At 40.4% G+C, this 16,069-nt stretch overlaps 1 protein-coding gene and 1 non-coding gene across 9 annotated transcripts in view; one reads left to right on the top strand and one right to left on the bottom strand.

Moving 5' to 3' along the window:
• The window catches only part of LOC140493853 (liprin-alpha-1-like), a 224,078-nt gene that overhangs the window by 82,962 nt on the left and 125,047 nt on the right, over positions 1–16,069 (bottom strand). For 7 of the 8 annotated variants that reach the window (XM_072592827.1, XM_072592831.1, XM_072592829.1 and 4 more), the window contains exons 8-12: positions 14,306–14,440; positions 5,727–5,810; positions 4,394–4,525; positions 2,514–2,576; positions 1,813–1,883 (exon numbers count right to left, since the gene is read on the bottom strand). In XM_072592827.1, the coding sequence (XP_072448928.1) occupies positions 1,813–1,883; positions 2,514–2,576; positions 4,394–4,525; positions 5,727–5,810; positions 14,306–14,440 (485 nt within the window). The remainder of the gene's footprint in view (positions 1–1,812; positions 1,884–2,513; positions 2,577–4,393; positions 4,526–5,726; positions 5,811–14,305; positions 14,441–16,069) is intronic. The other variant, XM_072592832.1, reaches the window with a different exon arrangement.
• Positions 2,939–3,011, top strand: trnam-cau (transfer RNA methionine (anticodon CAU)). The gene has a single exon. It is a non-coding gene; the product is annotated as a tRNA-Met (tRNA).

Below are 16,069 nucleotides of genomic sequence, written 5' to 3'. Positions count from 1 at the left end.
TCATTCATGGGATGTGGGCATCACTGGCTGGGCTGCATTTATTGCACATCCCCAGTTGCCCTCGAGAAGGTTGGTAGTGAGCTGCGTTCTTGAAACACCACAGTGTATTTGCAGGATTTTGTCCCAATGACAGTGAAGGAACAGTGATTCATTCCAAAGTCAGGTTCAAGAGCAGCTTGGAGAGGTATTTGCAGTTGGTGGTGTTCCCATGTATCTGCTGTTCTTGTCCTTCTACACGGCAGTTGCCATGGTTTGCAAGGTGCTAAGCAGCCTTGGTGAATTTCTGCAGTGCATCTTGTAGATGGTACACACTGCTGCTACTGAATGTTGGAGGAGTGGGGAGTGGAGACTTGTGGATGTGGTGCCAATCAAGCGGGTTGCTTTGTTCTGGATGATGTCAAGCTTCTTGAATGTTGTTGGAGCTGCACCCACCCAGACAAGTGGGGAGTATTCCATCACACTCCTGACTTGTGCCTTGTAGATGGTGGTCAGGCTTTGGGGAATCACGAAGTGAGTTATTCACTGACCTGCTTTTACACAGAACACAGACCAGTGCATCTGTGGAATAGGTCCTTTGGTCCACTATGTCTGTGCCGACCATGATGCCATTCTAAAGTAACCCCATCTATCTGCACATGGCCCAATTCCTTCTCCACCCTGCCTGTTCATGTCTCTGTTGAAATGCCTCTTATATATTGCCATTGTACCTACTTCTAGCACCTGCCCTGGCAGCAAGTTCCAGGGACCTACCACACCTTTAAAACATCCCCCCTTTCACTTTAAACCTGTGCCAATTAGTATTTGACATTCCCACCCTCAAAAAAAAACAACTCTACTACTACCCAACGTATTCATACCTTACATAATTCTGTAAACCTCTATCAAATCACTCCTCAGCCTCCGAGACTTCAGTGAAAACAATCCAAGATTTTGCAACCTCTCCTTACAGCTAATACAGGAAACATCCTGGTAAATGTCTTTTGCAACTTCTCCAATGCCTCCACATTCTTCCTATAATGTGGTAATCACAGCAACCTTTTTTGCTGCACATGATACTCCAAATGTGTTCTAACTAAAGCCTTATACAGCTGCAACATGACTTGCCAATTTTTATACTCAATGCCTGACCAATAATGGCAGGTATGCCTCATGCCTTATTTACCACCTTATCCACTGGTGTTGCCACTTTCCGACAGGTATGCACTTGCACCCAGGATCTCTCTGGATATCAATGCTCCGAACAGTCCTATCATTTACTGTATACTTTCTTCACTATCCACAACACCTCCAATGTTTATGTCATAACCACTCTACTTTTATGTCCATTCCAGTTCAGTATTCCTATCAATAGTAACCCCCAGTATGTTGATAGTGGCAGATTCAACAATGGTAATACCATTGAATTTCATGGGGTGATGGTTAGATTCTCTCGTCAGAGATGGCCATTGTCTGACACGAGCGGCACAAATATTGCTTTCCACTTGTCAGTCCAAGCCTAAATACTGAACTGCATTTGGACACAAACTACTTCAGTATCTGAGTGGCGGCAAATGAGCTGAACATTGCTCAATCAAAACAGAGCATCCCCACTTATGACTTTATGATGGAGGGAAAGTATTTATGATTCTTAAAAATATTTCTACTAATGACTTTTTATGATAACTATTGAAGAAACGTATTTCCTTTCACTGCTTATATCAAAAAGAACATGAGCTGAACTATGAATATAAAACTTACAGTAGAAATAATGAAGCAAAGATACAATAAAACAATCTTGTACAAACTGATGAATAGAGTATTTTTGTATAATACCTATGATGCAGAGCGTCTCCAAAAGAAGCAGCTTTCACTCGCCATTGATCATTCTCAGCTAACAATTTATTCTGAAATATTCAAATGTAGTTCCATGAAAGAAATGCAATGTTAGTAAATTCTAAAATATAGACAAAAGTGGTGGAATGTATTGAGATCAATTAAATTAAGGTTTGTATACATGTAACCAAAAACTTGACCTGACAACATTAAGTGCCTGAAAGACAATCTTAGTGGTTATTACAGTTTAATTTTGCTGTATAATTCTTAAGTTCTATATGGGCCTGTTATTTGCGAACCAAAACAGCAGCAAAGATTGTCCACAGTTCCATAGAATTCCTTAGTTTTCTGACATATTTGCAGAAACTTGGGCAAACTTTGATTAAATATAGTAGTAGTTTTGGTTTGAAAAGACCATTCTCACAAATACAGTTTACATATTTTAAATTAACTGTGTTAAACAGGTTGTGTCCTACAGATGTGAAGAACAAATTTTAGGACCAAAGTTCTGCTATAGTGATAAAATGTTAAATCAGAAACAGTATTGTTAAGAGTCCACAATTTTTTTAATTAGCTTACTGAAATTTCATACTTCAATACAATACTTCAATTCAATACAATGGGTAGGCAAAGAGCTGAAGCGAATCATATGACTGTAAACTTAAATCACGAGGAATAGTACCTTTGCAAATGAAACCTACCTTTTCATGGTGTGTTTCTTCAATGAGCTGCTTTGTATTTTCAAGCTCCCGGATAAGGGAATTCTGAAAGAGTATTTTACAGGATAATTTAGAATATCTAGTTTAACATTACTACTGAAACAGGCATTGCAATTAAGATATACAATTAAGATTTTATATAATACCAAATATATGGCTTTAGTAGGATTACAGAACAGGATTTTGCCCCAGTTCTCTATCCCTAATTTCCCAAAGTGCTCCTGTCTTTCCAGCTGCACACTGTTCATCAGCCAAAAAGTTTGATATGACTAAGCACTAAACTTCAGCACAGCTGCAGTGTATTACTAGATGCAGTAAGGTGGTCCTTTGAGTCCATTTTCCTCTCTTGGCCATTGAGAATGTCTTTAATGATTCATATCATCACTATCATGTGTGTTCTGAGGAAGGCCTTCTTAGCGCAGTAGGCAGCGCGTCAGTCTCATAATCTGAAGGTCCTGAGTTCAATCCTCAGAGAAGGCAAGACTGTGGCCTTTGTCACCGGATGTGTTTTCTGTGTGGAATGCTCTGCCCCAGAGGGCAGTGGAGGCCCAGTCTCTGGATTCATTTAAGAAAGAATTGGATAGAGCTCTTAAAGATAGTGGAGTCAAGGGTTATGGAGATAAGGCTGGAACAGGATACTGATTGGGAATGATCAGCCATGATCATATTGAATGGCGGTGCAGGCTCGAAGGGCTGAATGGCCTACTCCTATATCTATTGTCTATTGAAGGGTCACTCAATTCTAAATGTTAACTCTGATTTCTCTTCACAGATGCTGCCAGGCCTGCTGAACTTTTCCAGCAATTCCTACTTTTGTCACTATCATGTGTTCTGTCCAAAAGCAAGTCCTTGACTCATAGAAGTCTTTCCAGGTCTCTCTTTTGTCAGAATTTTAATTGGCTAATAATTTCCTTATATTTTTCAAATCCTTCATCCTTTTCCTCAAAAACTTTTCTCCAAAATGTCTCTACAAGTCCACATCCTCTTAGAACGTGCCCAGACATACTCTGTCTGTTCCTAGTTACATTTAGCAAATGTCTTTGTTCATTCACCCTTCACAGTATTTCATCTGGGTTTTTTTTCTGCCCAATTGATCTTATCCATTCTCCTCCAAATCCACATTTGAAGGTCATTTAGCAAGTTGGTCTCCTCTTTTGAGAAGGTTGAAGCTTCATATCCAAGTAAAACACTCCAAATGAGGTTCGTCACAAGTTATTTCCAAAACGGTTTACTCAGCTTACTGTAAAACAACCATCGCTTCTGACCAAAAGCTTACCAGCTTTTCCTCTAGTTTCCCTTGCTTTTCTTCATTGCACTTTCCATCTGCACATAAATATGCTTACTAAATATTTCAATCTTGGCACCTGTCCTGGTTCTCTTCCATGATCATTTTCAGATAGGCATCACTTTGGCTTTGCCAATACTATATAATAGAAATCCTAAAATATGGATTTCCACGTATGGAGTCAGCTATTACAAGGGGGCATAGCTTTAAATTAAGGGGGGGGTAGATATAGGACTGATGTTAGGGGTAGGTTCTTCACTCAGCGAGTCGTAAGTTCATGGAATGCCCTGCCAGTAGCAGTAGTGGACTCTCCCTCTTTATGGGTATTTAAGCGGGCATTGGATAGGTATATGGAGGATAGTGGGTTAGTGTAGGTTAGGTGGGCTTTGATCGGCGCAACATCGAGGGCTGAAGGGCCTGTACTGCGCTGTATTCTTCTATGTTCTATGTTCTATGTATATGCATATCAAATCTATCTGGTGTCAGAACTGCAGCCTTCTGAACGGAGGCCAAACTTTAATGAAATCCTAGGTCACTTGAAGGATGCAATAATTTGGATTATTTTATAAATGACTACCTTTTCCTCTAATGCAGCCATCCTTTCCTTTAGGTGAAGCTGAAGTCTTTCATTGGACTCTGACAGGAGTTTATCTACTGTGTCCGATAAACGCTTATTGTGTTCTTCATTCATCTTTTCCCTCTGTCGAGCCTTTTAAATAGATAGATGGGCTGATTAAAAAAATTAGGCACAGAGCTCAAAAACCAACTATTCAAGTGACTGACACACACTACACAAATTAACAAACCTAGATTTAAATACTAAATTTCATATTAAAAGTACGTGCTCATGCACTGAGCACGAACACTTCACACTACCTGATGTATTAAACACAAATGGAATTGCACCATATCCAAAAAGTTTCTAACAGACAGACATCTGGCACATACAGAAAAGAATCAAGTTTAGTGAAAAGCTATCGAAATACTACAAATCTAGGATGTTTAGAAGTGACAGCCCAATGCAAAAGCTCTCAGCATAGCCATTTTCAAACAGAATCCAAAGTTTGTGAAACTTGTCAAGTTTGGTTAGAAGTTGAGATGAATCTGTTATTGAAGAAATATTTTATTTGCATAAAAAAGGTGGATAGTTCATAGCATGGTGATCAGTGCTAAGGAAATATGAGAAGGGACAAAGGAATTTATGCCTTTTCTTGACTTTGGTGGTCGAATGATGAATATTGCCATTACAATTCTTTGCATTAGACAGAGACAGAGCAATTCTTTAAAAGAGGCAAAAATAATTGGGTGAAATGAGGGCAGTCCTGCCAACCGAGAGCCAAAAGTCAACTCCAAGCAAAGGCATCGTGCTACAGACAGATTCAAAAAGCTTATGACCTCTCCTCAGTCATTAAAGAGACTGGAAAACAGATATGGGTTGTTGTTGTTGGAAGTGGGAAGGGAGAGGGAAATAGTGGGAAAGAGCAAGGGAATGCCAGTTTAGAAATTTTCTCAATTTTACCCTGAACATAAGAAAGAAGACATTAAATTTACATTTAAAAAACACAAGATAAGCTCATTTCAGATTTGGAGAAGGTTTGGAAACATGGGCAGCACAAGGACGACAACAATGGAATAAAGTCACATAATCAATATAGTGACATAACCTCCTGTCTGCCACATCTTGGTTACGGGCTTAAATTAATTAGCATCATTTTCTCCAGGGTGAGAAATAACAAATTTTATACTATTTAAAAAGTTGAAAGTTTGTAGTCGATGTTGTGACATCTATTAAGAAGCAACAGAATCCATACACCATAGCACAAACTGCACAAGGTTCAGTATTTGGAGTTTCAGAAGATTTATAATTTTAGTTTCTATAAATCATAATATGGAAACCCTAATCAACATACTCGTTGTAATTCTTGATTCTTTTCTTCAAGCTGTGCCTCCAACTGTCGTAACCTTTCTTCAATATTTCCATGCCTTTCTTCAGCCTGATAAATAAATAAAAACTGTTAAATATCGCAAAGATTGAGCTTTCAAAATAAAAATCTTCATGAAAATTGCAATTCTTCCAAGAAGCTCAGATCCACTTAGTGTTGCACTTCAGCCATTGGTCTCACAAAAGCCTGGTGGAAGCAGCATTTTATGAAAGCTAATGATAGATGCTGAATGGTGTTTTAAACTGCTGTGTGCACACTTGAAGCTTTAATGTTGAGCAAGCTCAGCCTCTGGGATCAAGGCTTCAATTGCCACTGTTTGCAAAGGCAATAAGTAGCAAGCATAGCAGAGTGACTGGAACATTGCATATTCTACCTTCCTAAGCATGGAGGTCAGTTCCATCAGTTTAGCTTCCATAACAGTAGAGTCTTCAGAAGAAAGGGAAGGATCAGACTAAGAAAGGCAAAAAGGTACAGGAAACAGCAGAAAGGTTACTATTGTTTAAGACTACGATATAAAAAGGGAAAACTGATAGAGAATAGAATGGAATTAAACAGATACAATTAGTTTATCCATAAATGCCTTGCCTTACTTGGCCCAAGTGCATATATATTAAGAGAAAGAAGACAAGGAGATAACTTCATGATGAATACAAAAATATTCGCAAGCAATTGCGGACCAGTTCACATGTCCTTTTAAGATTCTGTTTGGACAAACATTTTCACACATCAAAGCAATTCCGGAATTAGAAAGAGTTTTGTTGAACACCATAGAGAAAAGTAAACAACCACCAATATGGTTGACTCAAAATATATTCAAAACTAATTAATATACAATATAATACTGCAACAATTCAAATAACACACAAAAACCTTTAACAATACAGAAGGCAACCTTGGTCATTATGTCTGTCACGTGTATAGATCTTCTGCACTCCACCAAGGCAGTCCAAATTTCAAGCATCAAATAGATGCAGGAAATATTCCATGTCTCCAAGAACTAAAGTCTTCGGGTCTTATCTAAATGCTAGATGACTGCAGCAGTTCAAAAATAGGGGGAGATGATATCCAAGTTGTATTATCGTTAATCTAGAGGCTCAGGTAATGTTCCAGGAACTGAGTTTTAATCATGGGTGGAATTTGAATTCAATAAAAGTCTGGAATTAAGAATCTAATGATGATCATGGAACCACTGCCACTTCTCAGGAAAATCTCATCTGGTTCACTGATGTCCTTCATGGAAGGAAACTGTTAATCCTTACCTAGGATGACTTAAATTGGGACTCTCGACCCACAGTAATATGAATAACACTCAACTGCCTTCTGGCCAAGTATGGATGGGCAATGAATGCTGACGTAGCCAGCAATGCCCACGTCCTCTGAATGAATTTTAAAAATACCTCTGAGGGCAATTAAAGATTGTCAGTGACATTATCATGTACTTTGACTCTAGATTCCATGGGCCGAAAGGCCTCTTCTCTACTATATGACTATGACACCACATCTCACAAAATAAGTTTGAAAAACTGGCTGTTATTGCGAGCACCTGCTGTGCCAACACCAACACTTTCCTTGACTGAATAGAAGTTCAGACCTTAGAACTTGGAGGGGCAGGTGAAGAGAACAATAATATGGAAGTAGGTTGTAACTGGCAATGCTCACAAGACTATAATCCAAATGCTAAGTCAACTTAATTTTTGACAGTATGTCAAGTTACTGAGCTAAGTGACATCAATTGCTAACAAAACTGACTGTCCTAATTTAAATAAAAAAAGGAAGAACTGGGATGCAGTAAATAAGAAGCAAAAACAGAAATTGCCAGGAAAGTTCAGCAGATCTGAAAGCACCTGTGGAGAGAAGTCAGAAGTCACACAACACCAGGTTATAGGCCAACAGGTTTACAGGTCCCTCTGCTATAATATGACGGTTATGCGCCTCTGCGACCTTGCACTATGGAAAGTTGCTGTTTAAGATTGCTAATAGAAAATCGCTACACCCGTTCAGGAGAAAGTTCACATTATCCAAACAATGTCTATAATTTTGTCAATTGCATTATAGCCAATTCATACAAACGAAACATGCAGAACGACCAGTTTTTGAAATCGTAAGCCTTTGGAGAGCTGCTCCTTCACCAGGTGAAGTGAAGAATAACACAGGCAGAGAGATCATTAGACAGAGATCAAAATATCACACAAATGGTATGAGTAGAGTGTCCACAGGCTGAATAATAAGTCTCTACAGATGATCATTGGATTTGATTCTGGGTAATGAAACCAGCCAGATGTTGGATTTGGAGGTAGGTGAGCACTTTGGTGATAGTGACCACAATTCAGTTGTGTTTACTTCAGCAATTGAAAGATATAGGTACATACCACAGGGCAAGGGTTATTGCTGGGGGAAAGGCAATTATGATGTGAATACACAAGATTTCGGATACATTGGACGGGGACGGAAACTGCAGGGGATGGGCACAATTGAAATGTAGAGCTTATGCAAGGAACAGCTACTGCGTGTCCTTGATAAGTATGTACCTGTCAGCAGGGAGGAAGTGGTCAAGTGAGAGCGCCATGGTTTACTAAAGAAGTTGAATCTCTTGTCAAGAGGAAGAAGGCAATTTATGTTAGAATGAGATGTGAAGGCTCAGTTAAGACACTTGAGAGTTACAAGTTAGCCAGGAAAGACCTAAAGAGAGCTAAGAAGAGCCAACAGGGGGCATAAAGTCGTTGGCAGGTAGGAGCAGCAAGAAAAACCCTAAAGCTTTCTATAGGTATGTCAGGAATAAAAGAATGACGAAAGGAATATTAGGCCAATCAGTAGTGGGAAGTTGTGCGTAGAGTCCAAAGAGATAGGAGAGTCACTAAACGAATATTTTTCGTCAGTATTCACACTGGAAAAAGACAATGTTGTTGATGAGAATACTGAGACACAAGCTACTAGAATAGACTGGATTGAAGTTCACAAGGTGGTGTTAGCAATTCTGGAAAGTGCGAAAATAGATAAGTCCCCAGGGCTAGGATTCTCTGGGAAGCCAGGAGGAGATTGCAGAGCCTTTGGCTTTGATCTTTATGTCGTCATTGTGTACAGGAATAATACCAGAAGACTGGAGTATAGCAAATGTTGTCCGCTTATTCAAGAAGGGGAGTAGAGATAACCCTGGAAATTATGGACCAATGAGCCTTACTTCGGTTGTGGGTAAAGTGTTGGAAATGGTTATAAGAGATAGGATTTATAATCAGCTAGAAAGGAATAATTTGATTAGGGATAGTCAACATGATTTTGAGAAGGGTAGGTCATGCCTCACAAACCCTATTGAGTTCTTCAAGAAGATGACTAAACAGATGGATGAAGGTAAAGCGGTTGATGTGATGTATATGATTTAGAACATAGAACAATCCAGCGCAGAACAGGCTCTTCGGCCCTCGATGTTGCACCGATCTGTGAACTATTCTCAGCTCGTCCCCCTACACTATCCCATCATCGTTCATGTGCTTATCTAAGAATTGTTTAAATCTCCCTAATGTGGCTGAGTTAACTACATTGGCAGGTAGTGCATTCCACGCCCTGACCACACTCTGCGTAAAGAACCGGCCTCTGACATCTGTCTTAAATCTATCACCCCTCAATTTGTAGTTATGCCCCCTCGTACAAGCTGACATCATCATCCCAGGAAATAGACTTTCACCGTCTACCCTAACTATCCTCTGATCATCTTGTATGTCTCTATCAAATTCCCTCTTAGCCTTCTTCTTTCCAATGAGAACAGATCCAAGTCCCTCAGCCTTTCCTCATAAGACCTTCCCTCCAGATCAGGCAACATCCTGGTAAATCTCCTCTGCACCTTTTCCAATGCTTCCACATCCTTCCCGAAATATGGGGATCAGGACTGTACATAATATTCCAAGTGTGGCCGCACCAGCATTTTGTAAAGTTGCATCATAATATTGCAACTCTGGAACTCAATCCCTCTCTGAATGAAACCTAACACACCGTATGCCTTCTAAACAGCACTATCCACCTGGGTGGCAACTTTCAGGGATCTATGTACATGGACTCCAAGATCCCTCTGCACATCGACACTACCAAGAATCTTTCCATTGACCCAGTACTCTGCCTTCCTGTTATTCTTCCCAAAGTGCACCACCTCACATTTAGCTGCATTGAACTCAATTTGCCACCTCTCAGCCCAATTCTGCAGTTTATCCAAGTCCCCCTGCAACCTGTAACATTCTTCCAAACTGTCCACTACTCCACCGACTTTAGTTTCATTCGCAAATTTACTAATCCATCCACCTATGCCTGCGTCTAAGTCATTTATAAAAATGACAAACAGCAGTGGTCCCAAAACAGATCCTTGTGGCACACCACTAGTAACCGGACTCCAGGCTGAATATTTTCCATCAACCACCACTTGCCGCTAAAATCACTCAATTCCATGCCTCTACAATTTCTCCAACAGCCTACCATATGGAACCTTATCAAAAGCTTTAGTGAAGTCCATGTATACCACATCAACTGCCCTACCCTCTTCGACATGTTTGGTCACCTTCTCAAAAAACACTGAGGTTTGTGAGACACGACCTGCCCTTAATGAAACCATGTGGACTACGTGAAATCAAATTGTTGCTTGCTAGATGCTTATAAATCTTATCTCTTATAATCTTTTTCCAAAACCTTTCCTACAACAGAAGTAAGGCTCACTGGTATATAATTACCTGGGTCATCTCTACTGCCCTTTCAGTAAGGCGTTTGATAAGGTTCGCCAAGGTAGGCTACTGCGGAAAATACAAAGGCATGGGATTGAGGAAGATTTTGCAGTTTGGTCAGAAATTGGCTGATAGTTGATGGGAAATGTTCATCCTGGAGTTCGTACTAGTGGTTTACCACAAGGATCTGTTTTGGGGTCACTGCTGTTTGTCATTTTTAGACATGACCTAGATGAGGGCATAGAAGGATGGGTTAGTAAATTTGCGGATAACACTACAGTCGGTGGAGTTGCAGATAGTGAGGAAGGCTGTTGCAGGTTACAGAGGGACATAGATAAGCTGCAGAGCTGGGCTGAGGTGGGGGCAAATGGAGTTTAATGTACAAAAATGTGAGATGATTCACTTTGGAAGGAGTAACAGGAATACAGAGTACTGGGTTAATGGTAATGTTCTTAGTAATGTGGATGAGTAGAGATCTCTGTGTCCATGTACACAGATCCCTGAAAGTTGCCACCCAGGTTGATAGGGTTATTAAGAAGGCGTACAGTGTGCTAGGTGTTAGGTTTTATTGTTAGAGGGACTGAGCTTCAAAGCCATGAGGTTATGTGCAGCTGTACAAAGCTCTGGTGCAGCCACACTTGGAACACTGCGTACAGTTCTGGTTTATAGGAAGGATGTGGAAGCTTTGGAAACGGTGCAGAGGAGATTTACCAGGATGTTGCCTGGTATGGAGGGAAGGTCTTATAAGGAGAGGTTGAGGGACTTGAGGCTGTTTTCATTAGAGGGAAGAAGGTTGAGAGGTGATTTAATAGAGACATTTAAAATGATCAGAGGATTAGATACGATAGACAGTGAAAGCCTTTTTTCCATAGTTGGTGGTGACAAGCTGATGGTATCAAAACAGGACAGTAAGGAAGATTGTATAAATTCAACACAGGATGTAGTGTGACATGAACCAAGATCACAGTTGAGACGGTCTTCACGGGTATCTAACTGAGCTATCAGTTTCCGCTTGACGAATTCTGTGTTGCGTATCTTAAAAGGTCACCTTGGAGGGCGTTTACTCGAAGATCGGAGGCTAAGAGGCTGAATGTCCTTGACCGCTGAAATGTTCACCAACTGGGAGGGAACATTCCTTTCTGGCTATTGTTGCATGGCATGTATTCATCCATTACCATAGTGTCTGCATGATCTTGCCAATATGTCAGGTCTCTGGGCGTGCTTACCTGCAGCATATGAGGTGGACAACATTGGCTGAGTCACATGAGTACGTACTGTACACATGGTGGGTGGTGTAGTGTGATGGTCGTATCCATACCGATGATTGACATGTTTTGCAGAGGTTGCCGTAGCAGGATTGTGTAGTGTTGCGCTAAATATCCTGAAGGCTGGGAAGTTTGCTACAAACAATGATCTGGTTAAAGTTTGCCAGTCGCTTGGGGGCGAGAGTTGGGGACACAGGCTTGATCTGGCAAGATGTTTGTCGTCATCGATGACATGTTGAAGGCTGTGAAGAACATGGCATCATTTCTCCATCACCAATTCAGACATGCCATAGCAAAAAACCTCAACATCCTTCTCAGGAGACAAACACAGAACATGCTGATAGATCACCCATTGTCATCCAGTAAATCCCTGGAGCGGAGATACTACATGATGTTCTGTGCTGGATTTGTAAAATCTTCCTCACATCACCTTGATAACTTGTTATGATCTCTCTACATTAATTAGTTTGGATTACTTGTTACTATGGTTCCACCCTTGGCATGGGACTTTTATACCTCTCATGTTATAGCAGCCCTCACCTACAGAGACGGATTATTCGGCCTGCAGACACTCCACTCACACCATTTGTATCATCTTTTGATCTGTCTATAAATTCTGTGCCTGTGTGCTTTTCTTCTCTTCACCTTGTGAAGGAGCAGTGCTCTGAAAGCATGCGATTTCAAATAAACCTGTTGAACTATAACCCGGTGTCCTATGACTTCTGACCTCATCCACCCTAGTCCAACACACCTCCACATCTTGGCTAGAGAGAAACCAGAGTTAACATTTCAGACCGTGTGGCCCATCCTCAGTTCCAAGGAAGGGTCACTCAACCTGAAACATGAACTCTGCTGTCTCTTCACAATTGCTGCCAGACCTGCTGAGCTTTTCCAGCAATTTAGGTCTTTGCCCTGATCTCAATGCCTATTCTGCTTGGAGCACTCATCTTCCACAGAGATTTCCAAAATAAATATTAGACCTCATGGAAATTCCAATGAGAGATGCCAATCCAGCCCCAGATACCCAAAAGTAACCATTCGCAATTTCATACAAAGCAACAGTCCTTCAATTTGGGTCTCCTTACATCAATTTTGTATGTCAGCACTAAAATCTGCATTTATTGTGCTCCTGTGGCCTTTGTTTCCATTCTGAAGAAACTGCCTCTGAACATTTCCCTCCTTGCTGTAAACATTATTTGGCTAATTGAACTGTCAATAAAACTAATTACTGCCCTAATCAGTCAGCCTCCCTCACTCACTGTAAATGAATGATCCTGTCATAAACAGCTTATACATTGAGATGAGTGGCTATTTGACTTTGATTATCTCAAATTGAAGATAAAGCACTTCCATCCCTTTCTGAATTACCTACTTGGTCTGAACTCTAAACTCTGTCCTCCATGAAATAAAAATATCACTTTTTTTTAATACAAGACAGTAAAAGTCTTGCATAGCTCAATAGTTAGAAACTTAAATATGTCAATTTATTGACATAGATTTTTGTTATGATATCTGGCTTTCATAGGAATTAGCTGACTGGACTTTTGTGTTTTAAGCTTTCCTATATATAATAGTTTGGTAGCATATTAAACTAGGTAAGGTTCTTACTTTTCAAATATATACCATGATTGCTTTATTTTGAACAACAAATACTAACCTCGCATGAATAAATCAAAATATTATATTTGACAGAAACAAAGAATAAAATTCACTTTGCTGTCCAGGCAACTGAAATTTGAAACAGAGTTTCAGGTGAGCAATTTTAAGACAGACATTACCAGTTCAGGATTGATGGCTGAGAAAGATAATGGGAAAACCTACAATCAGGTCCAGACATACCACTGCCTAAGTCAATCTGTTTTCCTTCTGTTATGTTGTTCTACATCTTGAAAGGTCAGTACCCTAAAATCACATCGACTCAAATATAATATCAAACTTTAAATCAGTTCAAGTATTACATAAGTGAACGTTATTTATGTAAGGTTTTTCCCATCTTCATTTTGGGAAGGACAGGTAGTGATGCTTATGGTGGATAGTTCTCAGAAGCACTACAACGTAGTCCAGAAGCAAAGCTGTTTCTACACTGACATTTATTAAATGTGTGTACTGTCAGCAGAATGAGAGTGCCAATAATAAAGTTCAACACAACACTGTGGATAGAGGATTTTACAGATCTAACAACAGTGGGGATATATTTGATATTGTAGCAGTAAGCAGCTAAAATCTTTTACCTACCATATCTAAGTCTCAGTTCCCACTATCAGTGTTTTGAAAGGTGGAGGCAGGCACCTTAAAAAAAAGGCTTGGTTGGTTGAGACTTGAGAAATGTCATTGGTTCCATCACAGTTTTTTTAAAATAAAAACAAATTTGAAAGAACCCTGACAGTGAACAGATTCTGAAACTCCATTACTCAACAGTAAGTTACACCAAAACTTTTTTTTAAAATGGTCAACTTGTTTGTTGAATGGTGCTTATAACTGGACATTTACTTTGGGAGAAACTAGAGCTCTTATTTGAGTCACTTCAATTCTCTGACCTAAGCCTACCAGCATAAAGACCACTGGGGATTGAATGTCCTACCTTTGTAAGAGCTGCCACCCTCTGTGCCAACTCTGCCTCTACCTCTGGTAGTGTTTCTGCCTTTCGGAGAGTTTGTTGCAGCTTTTGTTCAGCAAGTTCCAACCGTTCTTGCAACTGACGGTTCTTCTCTTCACTCTGCATTTTTAATTTTGAAGCATAACATTTAGTCATCTCAACTTCAGAATCTATTCTTAATTCTTACAACATTATACAGGTCACTTCCATTTCAATTAGACCGAACCAAAAGAGCCCTAGTGCTGGACTACAAGAGTGGGGTGTGCAGTGGACCAGTTAATGGCACTTTAACATGTGTCAGCCATGCATTAGTGGGAGCACTCTCATCTGACTCAAAGTTAAAGCTGCAAGCTCTGTGCTACCATTTAGCACATAATACAGGCTGGAATGCCAGAAGTACTGAAAGATGCCAAATAACTATCTTCTTAAACAAGATATTAAGCCAAAGGCCTGTTACATAGCCAGTGGATTAAATTTTCATGTCCCTATTTAAAGAACAAGGACCGTTTCCTCTGTCATAGAGACATAGAGATGTACAGCATGGAAACAGACCCTTCAGTCCAACCCATCCACGCCGACCAGATATCCCAACCCAATCTAGTCCCACCTGCCAGCACCTGGCCCATATCCCTCCAAACCCTTCCTATTCATATACCCATCCAAATGTCTCCTAAATGTCTGTCCTGGCCAAATCATTTCTTCATAATACACCAGGTTGCTTTTTCCGACCCCAACATCCCCTTTTCCAGATGTAGAATATTTGTCATATTTGCCCAAATCATCCTTGCATTAGTTGAATCCACTAACTCTTTACATCATAGATGGGAACCAGAGCAGGTGGTGAGCAGGAGTGAAATGACCACGTAACCATTATATTGTAGCTACCACAAAGATTTGGTTGTGAGAGGACAAGATTGGTGGCTTAACATTCCAGGATTTAGTGGTTTCAGACAAAAGAGGGGGATGTAAAAGAGGTGGAGGAATTGTGTCACTGCTTAGGGAGAATGTCTCAGCTGTACTGAGGGAAGTTACCTTGAAAAGCTCATCCATGTGGATAGAGCTCAGGAATAGAAGGAGCGCAACACTTTGATGGATGGTACTACAGGTCTCCCAACAGCTAGTGGGAAATATAGAAACAGATTTGGACAAATTATGGAAAAAAAATAAAAACACCAGGGCTGTTGTGGCAGGACATTTTAAACTTCCCTATATTAACTGGCACATACTTACCGTCAGGGGCTTGGATGGATTGGGGGGAGGGTTGGAATTTGTTAGGTGCATCCACGAGGGTTTCTTGAAGCAGTATGTAAATAGGCCAACCAGAGAAGGGCCCATACGAGAGCTGATGCTGGGGAATGAGCCTGGCCAGGTAACTGAGTTTTCTGTGACAGAGCACTACAGGAAGTGACCATAATTCTGTAAGTTACTTTTGGTAAGAGCGGCCCTTGGTTGAAATTATTAAACTGTTGGAAGACTATCTATGACTATTAGGCAGGAACTGGGGAATGTAGACCAGGAACAACTGTTTGAGGGTAAATCTGCATCTGTCATGTGGAAATCTTTCATAGGCCAGATGATTCAAGTTCACGACCAGCATGTTCCCGTGAAACTGAAGGCCAAGGATGGCAGGATTCAGGAACCTTGGATGACAAGAGAAATTGTGAGCTTAGTCTGAAAGGAAGGAAGGAAGACCACGTAAGATTTAGGAAACTGAAGGCAGAATCCTTGAGGAATATAAACAAAACAGGA

This window comes from Chiloscyllium punctatum, chromosome 22 (genome assembly GCF_047496795.1).
Source record: "Chiloscyllium punctatum isolate Juve2018m chromosome 22, sChiPun1.3, whole genome shotgun sequence".
NCBI lineage: Eukaryota > Metazoa > Chordata > Chondrichthyes > Orectolobiformes > Hemiscylliidae > Chiloscyllium > Chiloscyllium punctatum.
Note: the sequence above shows the minus strand (reverse complement) of the source record. Positions and strands in the feature narration are given on the sequence as shown.